Source organism: Anser anser (genome assembly GCF_964211835.1).
Source record: "Anser anser genome assembly, chromosome: 34".
Classification (NCBI taxonomy): Eukaryota; Metazoa; Chordata; class Aves; order Anseriformes; family Anatidae; genus Anser; species Anser anser.
This window is the reverse complement of record NC_139755.1, coordinates 360,155-370,810: the sequence shown is the minus strand read 5'-3', so window position 1 is coordinate 370,810 and position 10,656 is coordinate 360,155. Positions and strand designations below refer to the sequence as shown.

The window sequence follows — 10,656 nt, the reverse complement described above, 5'->3', positions numbered from 1 at the left end:
GGGACCCTCTCCGCCCGCCTCGCCCTCCCATTGGCCGAGCCGCGGCGGCCGCGCGCTCCGATTGGCCCAGCCGCGGCGGCCGCGCGCTCCGATTGGCCGCCGCCCTTCCCTCAGCGGCGGCCGCAAGATGGCGGAGGTGGCGGAGGCCGTGGCGCTGCCGGGGGCGCTGAGGGAGCAGGTGGGGCCCCGAAACCGCCCCAAATCCCCCGAAATGCCCCAAAATCCCGCGGGACCCTTCCCGGGACCCCAAAAAGGCCCGAAACGGCCCCAAAATGGGTGTTTTTATCCCCCCCCCTCCCCCCGCAGGTGGCGGCGGTGACGGAGCACGGCCGGGGGCTGCTGAGGAGGGGTGCGGGGCGGGGGCTGCGCACGGAGAAGGTACCGGGGGGGGGGATTTGGGGGGGATTTGGGGGTCTTGAGGGGGATTTGGGGGGGATTTGGGGGTCCTGGGGGGAATATAAGGGGGTTATGGGGGTCCTGGGGGGGATTAAGGGGGTCCGGGAGCGATTTCGGGGGGTTATGGGGAAATAGGAGGCTTTTGGGGGGGAATTGGGGGAATTTGGGGGGTTTTGGGGGTCTTGAGGGGGATTTGGGGGGGATGTGGGGGTTCTGGGGGGATATAAGGGGGTTATGGGGGTCCTGGGGGGGGATTAAGTGGGTCCGGGAGCGATTTGGGGGGGGTTACGGGGGAAATAGGAGGCTTTTGGGGGGGGAATTGGGGGTCCTGGGGGGAATTGGGGGTTTTTTTGGGGAGATTGGGGGCGCTTTGGGGGTCCTGGGGGGAGAATTTGGGGTCCTGGAGGGGATACTGGGGGGTTATGGGGGGGAATGGGGGTCCTGAGGGGGATTAAGGGGCCTGGGGGAAATAAAGGGGTCTGGGGGGAATTGGGGGGTTTTGGGGGTTATGGGGGAGATTGGGGGGGTTTGGGGGTCCTGGGGGATTTAGGGGGCTGTGGGGGTCCTGAGGGGGGCACTGGGGGAGTTATGGGGGTCCTGGGGGGGTATTTGGGGTGTATGGGGGGGATTTGGGGTGGTTTTGGGGGTCCTGGGGGGGATGTGAGGGGGTTATGGGGGTCCTGGGGGATATTGAGGGGTTATGGGGGTTCTGGGGGGGATATGGGGGGGATTTGGGGGTCTGTGGGAGGTTATGGGGGTCCTGGGGGGGGGTTAAAGAGGGAATTGGGGGTTCTGGAGGGGGATACTGGGGGGCTGTGGGGGAAATAAAGGGGTCTGGGAGGGAATTGGGGTCCTGGGGGGGTTATTGGGGAATTGGGGGGGTTATGGGGGGCCTGGGGGGTAGCTGGGGGTCCTGGGGGGGGAATTGGGGGTCCGGGGGGGGGGACTGGGGCTGTTTGGGGATATTTTGGAGTGGTTTTGGGGGGATTTGGGGCGCTTTGGGGGGGATTTGGGGCGCTTGGGGCGTTCCGGGGTGCCTGACCCCCCCAGGGGCTGTCCCTGCTGGGGGTGCGGGCGCAGGCGCTGCTGCAGTACCTGAGCGACCTGGGGCTGCTGCTGGCCGCCAAGTGCCGGGGGGGGGCCCTGGGGGCGCTGCCGGCCCTGCCCCGCCTGCTGGAGACCCGCCTGGTGAGGGGGCGGGGCCTGCGGGAGGGGGCGGGGCTTGTGGGGGGGGCGGGGCCTGAAGGGGGAGGCTGGGATTGGCCGATACGGCGTGGGTGGGGGCGGGGGGTGAGGGGTTATCCGGTTCTTAAAGGGTTAAAAGGGGCGTGGCTTAATGGAGGGGGCGTGGTCTGGGTGAGGGGCGTGGCCTGGTGGGGGGCGGGGCTTGTGGGGGCGTGGCCTGAAGGGGGAGGTTGGGATTGGCCGATATACCGCGGGTGGGGGCGGGGGGTGGGGGATTATCCGGCTCTTAAAGGGTTAAAAGGGGCGTGGCTTGAGGGAGGGGGCGTGGTCTGGGTGAGGGGCGTGCCTGGTGAGGGGGGCGTGCTTGTGGGGCGTGGCTTGAAGGGGGAGGTTGGGATTGGCTGATATACCCCGGGTGGGGGGCGGGGGGTGAGGGGTTATCCGGTTCTTAAAGGGTTAAAAGGGGCGTGCTTGAGGGTGGGGGCGTGGCCTGGTGAGGGGGCGTGGCCTGGCGAGGGGGGCGTGGCTTGTGGGGGGCGTGGCCTGAAGGGGGGAGGTTGGGATTGGCCGATATACCCCGGGGTGGGGGGCGGGGGGTGGGGATTATCCGGCTCTTAAAGGGTTAAAAGGGGCGTGGCTTGAGGGTGGGGGCGTGGCCTGGCGAGGGGGGCGTGGCTTGTGGGGGGGCGTGGCCTGAAGGGGGAGGTTGGGATTGGCCGATATACCCCGGGTGGGGGGCGGGGGGTGGGGGATTATCCGGCTCTTAAAGGGTTAAAAGGGGCGTGGCTTGAGGGTGGGGGCGTGGTCTGGGTGAGGGGGCGTGGCCTGGGGTGGGCGTGGCTTCACCCAAGGGGCGTGGCCTCGTTGCCATATAAGGAAGGACCCCATGGCCCCGCTGCTCCTTGAGGGGAGGAGGGGGCGTGGCCTAGCGGGAGGGGCGTGGCCTGCGGAGGGGGCGTGGCTTCGGGCAAAGGGGGCGTGGCTTCGGGCGGAGGGGGCGTGGCCTCGGTCTGCGTTTTGGGGTAAATCCGGGCGTTTTCGTGCCCCGCAGGTGCTGGAGAAGTCGCGCCCCATGGAGCTGCGCCTCCGCTACCACCTGGACAAGCTCCTGCGGGCGGCCGCCGCCGGGGCGCCGGGTGGGCCCAAAATCCCCTGAATTCACCCCAAAAATCCTCCCCCCCCCCCCCCCCACCTGACCCCTAAACTCGCCCCCGAACAATCCCGGCGGCGCTTGATTGATTGACAGCTGTCCGTCGTCCCCAGGAGACAGCGACCCGCTGCGCTTCCGCCCCGAGCCCGGCAACATGGCGGGGGTGAGCGGGGGCGTTTTGGGGGGATTTCGGGGGGATTTGGTCAATTCTTGGGGGGATTTTGGCGGTTTTTGGGGTTCCCGCAGGAGGAAGAGGAGGAGGAGGAGGAGGAGGGGCCGCACGCGACGAAGGCCCCGGGGCTGGGCGGGGGGCGGCGCTACGTGCCCCCGCGCCTCGTGCCCGTGCAGTACGGTAAGGCTAATCCCCCATAATCCCTCCTTAATCCCCCATAATCCCTCAGTAATCCTTCATTTCCCCCCCCAATCCCCCTTAATTTCTCACAATTTCTCTTTAATCTCCCTATTTTCCCCTTAAATGCACCAAAATCCCCTCAAAACGCCACCATTTCCCCCCATAATCCTCTGTAATCCCACTATTTCCCCCATAACCCCCCCATAAATCCCCATAATTTCTCCCTAATCCCTCCTAAATCCCTCATATTCCCTGCATATTTTCCCTAAATCCCCCCCAATGCCTCCGTAATTCTTCCAAAACCCCCTATAATCCTTCTGTAATTCCGTTTTCCCGTTAAATACCCCCAAATCTCTCCATAATCCCCCCATTTTATGCCTTAACTCTCCCTAATGCTCTATAATCCTCCATAATCCCATATAATGCTCTCATTTTCCTGCTAAATACCCCCTAATTCCCCACAATCCCCCCTAAATCCTCCTAACACCCCCTAATCCCCCATAATTCCTCTACAATTCCCTCATTTTCCCCCTAATGCCTCCATAATCCCCCTAATCCCTTATAAACCCTCCCAATCCCTCCATTTCCCCCCCATATCCTACATAATCCCGCCATTTCTCCCCCAATCCCTTACAATCAACCGTAATCCTCCCGTAATCCAACATGATGTCCCCTGATCTCCTTAATCCCTCTTAATCCTGTCTTAATCTCCTTAATATTTTCCAAATTCCCTATAATCCCTCGATAATCCGTTCATTTTCCCCCTAAATCTCCCTAATCTCTCTGTAATTCCCGTTTCCCTCACTTTCCCTCCTAATCCTCCCATAATCCCGCCTAATCCCTCTTTAATCCCCCATAATTCCGCCTAATCCCTCTTTAATCCCCCATAATCCCGCTATATAATTCCCCCATTTTTCCCCTAACCCCCCCCGTAATCCCCCCCCTAACCTCCCGTCATCCCGCTCTAATCCCAGACGAGGCGGGCCCGGAGCGGGAGCAGCGGGCGGCGGCGGCGGCGCGGCGCCGGGCCCTGGGCAGCGCCCTGGTGCGGGAGCTGCGGGACGAGCTGGGCGACGCCCCCGAGGAGGTGGGCGGGGCCTACGGGGACCGCCCCTCGCGGGAGGAGGAGCAGCGGTGAGTAGGCCCCGCCCCCAGCCCCGTGGCCCCGCCCCCAGCCCCGTGGCCCCGCCCCTTACCCCGTAGCCCCGCCCCCAGCTCCATATTTGGCACCGCCGGACCCATTTCCCTGCCGGGGGGGGGGGAGGGAGGTAAGTTGAGGCTGGGCGTGCCCCTAGGCCACGCCCCCTTCCCTTAGGCCACGCCCACTTAAAGCCACGCCCCTCCCATTAAGCCACGCCCACCTGGCCACGCCCCCTTTAAGCCACGCCCCCTTTCCTCCAAGCCACCCCGTGTCCCAGCAGGGGCCCCGCCCCACCCCCACCGAAGCCCCGCCCCCCACCGAAGCCCCGCCCCCTCGCAGGCCCCGCCCCCCTCCCGCAGGCCCCGCCCCCCCGCTCTAAGCCCCGCCCCCCGGCGGCCATTTTAGGACGCGGCTGGAGGAGTCGCTGCTGGTGCGCCTGGGCGAGACGCGGCGGCAGCGGGCGCAGCGGCGCCGCCGGGCCCTGGGGGCGCCCCCCCTGGCCTCCGTCACCCACTTCGGGGCCGCCGCCGCCCTCCTGGGAGCCCCCGAGCAGGTGGGAGCCCCCCCGACCCCCTCCCCCGCACCCCCCAGCACCCATGGGTGCCCCTTTCTCACCTCCCCCCCCTCTTCCAGGTGGCGCCCAAGAGGAGGAAGGTGGCGGCCAAGAGGAGGGCGGGCAGGCGGCGCGGTGAGTCCTCCAACGTCCCAGCAGCCCTTGCGGGTGCCGCTCGCGCCGCCGCTTCCTCATCTCGTCTGTCCTCCTCCCTGCAGGTTTCCGGCGGCGACGCTGAGCCCGCCCCCCTCGGGAATAAAGGGGCTCGTTGGGAGGAGGCTCGTTAGTGGTAATTGGGGGAACTGGGGATGCCAGGCTCCAAGATGGCCGCCTGAGCCTCAGCGTTGCCACGGGGATGGCACCAAGGGGTTGGCTGCCAGGCTCTAAGATGGCTGCCAGGCTCCAAGATGGCTTCCCAGCCCTCAATGTTGCCATGGCAATGGCGCCAGGATGGCTGCCTGAGCCTCAGGGTTGCCATGGTGATGGTCTCAAGATGGCTGCCAGGCTCTAAGATGGCTGCCAGGCTTTCAGTGTTGCCATGGTGATGGCGCCACGAGGGCTGCCAGCTTCCAACATGGCTGCCTGGCCCTCACTGTTGCTATAGCAACACCACCAAGAGGGCTGCCAGGCCCCTGGGGTTACCGTGGTAACAGTCTCAAGATGGCTGCCAGCATTTAATATGGCCGCCCACCCCTCACCGTTGCTATGGTGACCGCCCCAAGATGGCCGCCTGCCCCCGACATGGCCGCCCCCACGGGGCACAAGATGGCGGCGTGAGATGGCCGCCCACCCCCGTTGACACCAAGGGGCAGGCCCCAAGATGGCCGCCCCCTGCGGGTGCCGCCATCTTGCCCCGAGACCTTCCTCCCCCCCACAAAATGGCGGCCCCCACGGCCGCCATCTTGTCTCGGCTCCATGGCGCCAGTCAGAGGGGGGTTTATTGGCCCCGAAACGCCCCCAAATCCGCCCGGAATGGCCCCAAAACCGCCCAAGACGTCCCCAAATCTCCCCTAAAGGCGGGAGGGGGCGCCCCCGGCCACCACCACGGTCTCCCCAACCACGTAGTCGGCGGCGGGCGAGCAGAGGAACGTCACCACCGAGGCCACGTCCGATGGCGTCCCCAGCCTGGGCGGGGGGGGGGAGGGGTAAAGTGGGCGTGGCTCGCGTTAACCACGCCCCCTTTGGGGTTTGGCCCCGCCCCCCGTGACCCGTAGCCCCGCCCACCTGTCGATGCCCATGGCGGCCATCACCTGCTGCCGCCTGGCCTCGTCCTCCCACAGCTGCAAGGCGGAAAGGCCGCGACGTCATGGCCACGCCCACCGATAAGCCCCGCCCACCCGTTTAGCCACGCCCCCACGCCCTTTAGGCCACGCCCCCACCCCCAGGCCACGCCCCCTTCCTTAGCCCCACCCCCAACCCTCACGTGACTCATGCTCCGCCCACACCCCTCGAGGCCCCGCCCCCTCCCCGAGGCCCCGCCCCCTCCCCGAGGCCCCGCCCCCTCACGGCGGCGCTGAAGCGGGTGCGGACGAGGCCGGGGGCGACGGCGTTGATGCGGACGCGGCGGGGGCGCAGCTCCGGGGCCAGCGCCTTCACCAGCCCCAGCAGCGCCGCCTTGCTCACGCTGTAGGGGCCCAGCGCCTGCCCGCACCCCATAATAGGCCGTGACGTCACCGGCGGGGCCCGGCCACGCCCCCACACCAAGCCACGCCCCCACCTGGCCCCGCCCCCACCCCACAACCCCGCCCCCGCGCCCCGCCCCTTTTCCATCAAGCCCCTCCCACTACCCAGCCCCTCCCACAAGCCCCGCCCCCATCTCCCAAGCCCCGCCCCCTCCCATCAAGCCCCTCCCACCACCCCTCCCCCACCCCACAAGCCCCACTCCCAAGCCCCGCCCCCTCCCATCAAGCCCCGCCCCCTCCCATCAAGCCCCGCCCCCTCCCATCAAGCCCCACCCCTTTTCCATCAAGCCTCTCCCACAGGCCCCGCCCCCTCCCCAACCCCCGCCCCCCAAGCCACGCCCCCTCCCCAAGCCACGCCCCCCCAGCCCCGCCCCCTCTCCCAAGCCCCGCCCCCTCCCCACCAAGCCCCGCCCCTCGACAAACCCCTCCCACAACCCCACAGGCCCCGCCCCCTCCCATCAAGCCCCTCCCCCACTCCGAGCCCCGCCCCCTCCCCCAAGCCCCGCCCCTTTCCCCCCAAGCCCCACCCCCCTCCCCCAAGCCCCGCCCCTCTCCCGAAGCCCCGCCCCTCCCTCAAGCCCCGCCCCCTCCCCCAAGCCCCGCCCCCTCCCCCAAGCCCCGCCCCTTTCCCCCCAAGCCCCGCCCCTTTCCCCCCAAGCCCCACCCCCTCCCCCAAGCCCCGCCCACTCCCCGAAGCCCCGCCCCCTCCCCCCAAGCCCCACCCCCTCTCCCCAAGCCCCGCCCCCTCTCCCCAAGCCCCGCCCACTCCCCGAAGCCCCACCCCCTCCCCCAAGCCCCACCCCCTCTCCCCAAGCCCCGCCCCCTCTCCCCAAGCCCCGCCCCTCTCCCGAAGCCCCGCCCCTCCCTCAAGCCCCGCCCCCTCCGACCCAAGCCCCGCCCCCTCCCCCAAGCCCCGCCCACTCCCCGAAGCCCCGCCCCCTCCCCCCAAGCCCCGCCCCCTCGCCCCGGCTCACCGGGAAGGGCATGTACCCGGCCAGCGAGGACACCAGCACGATGGCCCCGCCCCTGCGGGACAAAAAGGGGGCGGGGCGTCACCGAGGGGGGGCGTGGTCACCGCCAGGCCCCGCCCCCTTTCCCCCCACAAGCCCCGCCCCCTCGGCTCACCCCCGGCGCTCCATGTGGGGCACCACCAGCTTCACCAGCATGGCCGCCGCCGTCACGTTCACCTGGAAGATCTTTGGGGGGGGGGCGTGGTCAGACAAAGGGGGCGGAGCTTGAGAGGGCGTGGTCGGGCAGGGGGCGGGGCTTAAAGGGAGGGGGCGGGGCCACACCTTCTCCCAGGCCTCCTCCTCGGCCTCCAGGGCGCTGCCCATGACGGGGTTGACGGCGGCGTTGGACACCAGGATGTCGATGGCGCCGTACGTGTCCAGGGCCTGCCCCGTAGGGCCGGGGGGCGCCCCATAAGTCCGTGGGGCCCCCCCGGCGACCCACAGGGCCGTAGAACCCCCGTAGGGCCCCATAGATCCAAGGGATCCCCAAAAAGCCCCACAGCGCCCCACAGATCCACGGGACCACCCCCCAACCCCATAGCACCCCTCTGGCCCCATAACCTGCCCCTGGACCCACAACCTCCCCCGACCCCATAACCTCCCCCCTGGCCCCATAACCTCCCCCCTGGCCCCATAACCTCCCCCCGGCCCCACAACCACCCCCCCGGCCCCATAACCTCCCCCCGGCCCCATAACCTCCCCACCAGCCCCACAACCACCCCCCCTGCCCCACAACCTCCCCCCGGCCCCATAACCTCCCCACCAGCCCCACAACCACCCCCCAACCCCACAACCTCTCCCCAATCCCACAACCACTCCCCCGGCCCCACAACCTACCCCCTGTCCCCATAACCTCCCCCCGGCCCCATAACCTCCCCCCCTGCCCCACAACCATCCCCCCTGCCCCACAACCACCCCCCGACCCCATAACCATCCCCCCGACCCCACAACCTCCCCCCCGGCCCCATAACCTCCCCCCGACCCCAGAACCTCCCCCCAGCCCCACAACCTCCCCCCCCACCCCATAACCACCCCCCGGCCCCATAACCTCTCCCCTGACCCCATAACCTCCCCCCCGGCCCCATAACCTCCCCCCCAACCCCATAACCCCCCCCACCGGCCCCATAACCATCCCCCCCGGCCCCACAACCCCCGCCCCGTAGCCCCCCGGCTCACCGCCTGCACCAGGCGCTGCCGGTCCTGGGGCCGCCCCACGTGGCACACGACCCCGGTGGCCTCGAGCCCGCGGCCCCGCAGCCGCCCCACGGCCGCCTCCACGCGGGGCTGGCGCCGCGAGCTCAGCACCACGCGCGCCCCCGCCGCCCCCAGCGCCTCCGCCACCGCCAGCCCGATCCTGGGGGGGGGGGGACAGCGGGGCGCTGGGGGGGGCTATGGGGTCTCTATGGGGGGCTGCGGGGGGCTATGGGGGGGCTATGGGGGGTTATGGGGTGATATGGGAGGGCTATGGGGTGATATGGGGGGCTATGGGGTGGCTATGGGGTCTCTGGGGGGCTATGGGGTGGCTATGGGGTCTCTAGGGGGCTATGGGGTGGCTGTGGGGTCTCTGGGGGGCTATGGGGTGGCTGTGGGTTCTCTGGGGGGCTATGGGGTGATATGGGGGGCTATGGGATCTGTATGGGGGGCTATGGGGTGGCTATGGGGTCTCTGGGGGGCTATGGGGTGGCTATGGGGTCTCTCTGGGGGGCTATGGGGTCTCTATGGGGGGCTATGGGGTGGCTATGGGGTTCTGTGGGGGGGCTATGGGGCGCTATGGGGTGCTATAGGGGGTTATGGGGGCCTATGGGGGTACTATGGGGCACTGGGGGGCTCTATGGGGTCTCTATGGGGGGCTATGGGGTGATATGGGGGGCTATGGGATCTGTATGGGGGGCTATGGGGTGCTATGGGGTGGCTATGGGGTCTCTGTGGGGGGCTGTGGGGGGCTATGGGGCGCTATGGGGTCTCTATGGGGCACTATGGGGGGGCTATGGGGGCTATGGGGTGATATGGGGTGGCTATGGGGCGCTATGGGGTTATATGGGGTCTCTATGGGGGGCTATGGGGCACTGGGGGGCGCTATGGGGTCTCCATGGGGCGCTATGGGGTGGCTATGGGGTTCTATGGGGGGGCTATGGGGCGCTATAGGGGGTTATGGGGCCCTATGGGGGCACTATGGGGCACTGGGGGGCTCTATGGGGTCTCTATGGGGGTCTATGGGGTGATATGGGGGGCCATGGGGGTCTCTATGGGGAGTTATGGGGGCACTATGGGGTGCTGTGCGGTCTCTATGGGGGACTATGGGGAACTATGGGGGATTATGGGGCGCTATGGGGCCCTGGGGTCGCTATGGGGTGATATGGGGGGGATTATGGGGTCGCTATGGGGCTGCTATGGGGCACTATGGGGCTGTCATGGGGGATTATGGGGCGCTGTGGGGGATTATGGGGGGGGCTATGGGGCAAGGGGCTTATGGGGTTTGGGTCCGTGGGGCCAGGGGGAGATACAGGGCACAATTGGGTGAGGGGGTTATAGGGGATTATGGGGGATTACGGAGGGTTAGGGGGGATTACGCGGGGAGTATGAGGGGATTAGGGGGCGCTGTGGGGATTTATGGGGGATTATGGGGGATTATGGGGGGTTATGGGGGGATTATTGGGGGTTATGGGGGGATTATGGGGGATTATGGGGGGTTATGGGGGGTTATGGGGGATTATGGGGGGTTATGGGTGGATTATGAGGGATTATGGGGGGTTATGGGGGGATTATGGGGGGTTATGGGGGATTATGGGGGGTTATGGGGGATTATGGGGGGTTATGGGGGGATTATGGGGGATTATGGGGGGTTATGGGGCGCTGTGGGGTGAGGGGATTACGGGGGATTAGGGGGGATTAGGGGTGCTGGGGGGGATTCCGGGCCCTCACCCGTCGGTGGCGGCCGTGACCAGCGCCACCTTCCCGGCCAGCGCCGCCATCGCGCCCCTCTGCGGGGGGGGGGGGGGCGGGGCCGGATGTGACGTCACCGCGAGGGGGCGGGGCCAGCAAAAATGGAGGGCAAAGTTCTCGGGGGACGCGTCCTCTGCGGGACTTCCGGCGGCCACTTCCGGGTCTGGTAGCCACTTCCGGGTCTGGTAGCCACTTCCGGGTCTGGTAGCCCCCACTTCCGGTGGCCTCCTGCTAGGCCCCGCCC

General features: G+C 68.0%; 2 protein-coding genes across 5 annotated transcripts; one reads left to right on the top strand and one right to left on the bottom strand.

Annotated features, from left to right (window-relative positions):
• The first annotated feature begins 93 nt into the window (after positions 1–93).
• On the top strand, positions 94–5,055 carry NGDN (neuroguidin). Of its 3 annotated transcripts, none has more exons than XM_083814983.1 (10): positions 94–178; positions 307–378; positions 1,447–1,584; positions 2,633–2,717; positions 2,845–2,894; positions 2,981–3,083; positions 4,058–4,217; positions 4,630–4,777; positions 4,858–4,912; positions 4,996–5,055. In XM_083814983.1, the coding sequence occupies exons 1-10, from the start codon at positions 128–130 to the stop codon at positions 5,013–5,015; spliced, it is 882 nt and encodes a 293-aa protein (XP_083671109.1). In that variant the 5' UTR covers positions 94–127; the 3' UTR covers positions 5,016–5,055. The 3 variants fall into 3 exon arrangements, with proteins under 3 accessions (XP_083671109.1, XP_083671108.1, XP_083671110.1); XM_083814982.1 differs by having other exon boundaries at positions 2,978–3,083; XM_083814984.1 differs by having other exon boundaries at positions 113–178; positions 1,477–1,584; positions 2,978–3,083.
• A 642-nt stretch (positions 5,056–5,697) lies between these two features.
• On the bottom strand, positions 5,698–10,545 carry LOC310888349 (dehydrogenase/reductase SDR family member 4-like). 2 transcript variants are annotated; one of them, XM_083814985.1, is made up of 8 exons: positions 10,392–10,545; positions 8,646–8,823; positions 7,752–7,853; positions 7,585–7,655; positions 7,434–7,485; positions 6,284–6,418; positions 6,002–6,057; positions 5,698–5,902 (listed from the first exon to the last, which is right to left on the bottom strand). In XM_083814985.1, the coding sequence occupies exons 1-8, from the start codon at positions 10,439–10,441 to the stop codon at positions 5,788–5,790; spliced, it is 759 nt and encodes a 252-aa protein (XP_083671111.1). In that variant the 5' UTR covers positions 10,442–10,545; the 3' UTR covers positions 5,698–5,787. The 2 variants fall into 2 exon arrangements, with proteins under 2 accessions (XP_083671111.1, XP_083671112.1); XM_083814986.1 differs by lacking the exon at positions 6,284–6,418.
• Positions 10,546–10,656: the final 111 nt, after the last annotated feature.

Excerpts from the sequence above, each read along its gene's own strand:
- NGDN (XM_083814982.1), top strand. The coding sequence starts at position 128 with ATGGCGGAGGTGGCGGAGGCCGTGGCGCTGCCGGGGGCGCTGAGGGAG. Across the intron at positions 1,585-2,632 it reads GCCTGCTGGAGACCCGCCTG|GTGCTGGAGAAGTCGCGCCC; the intron begins GTGAGGGGGCGG and ends CGTGCCCCGCAG. Across the intron at positions 2,895-2,977 it reads AGCCCGGCAACATGGCGGGG|GAGGAAGAGGAGGAGGAGGA; the intron begins GTGAGCGGGGGC and ends GGGTTCCCGCAG.
- LOC310888349 (XM_083814985.1), bottom strand. The coding sequence starts at position 10,441 with ATGGCGGCGCTGGCCGGGAAGGTGGCGCTGGTCACGGCCGCCACCGAC. Across the intron at positions 8,824-10,391 it reads GTCACGGCCGCCACCGACGG|GATCGGGCTGGCGGTGGCGG; the intron begins GTGAGGGCCCGG and ends CCCCCCCCCCAG. Across the intron at positions 5,903-6,001 it reads GCCGCCATGGGCATCGACAG|GCTGGGGACGCCATCGGACG; the intron begins GTGGGCGGGGCT and ends CCCCCCGCCCAG.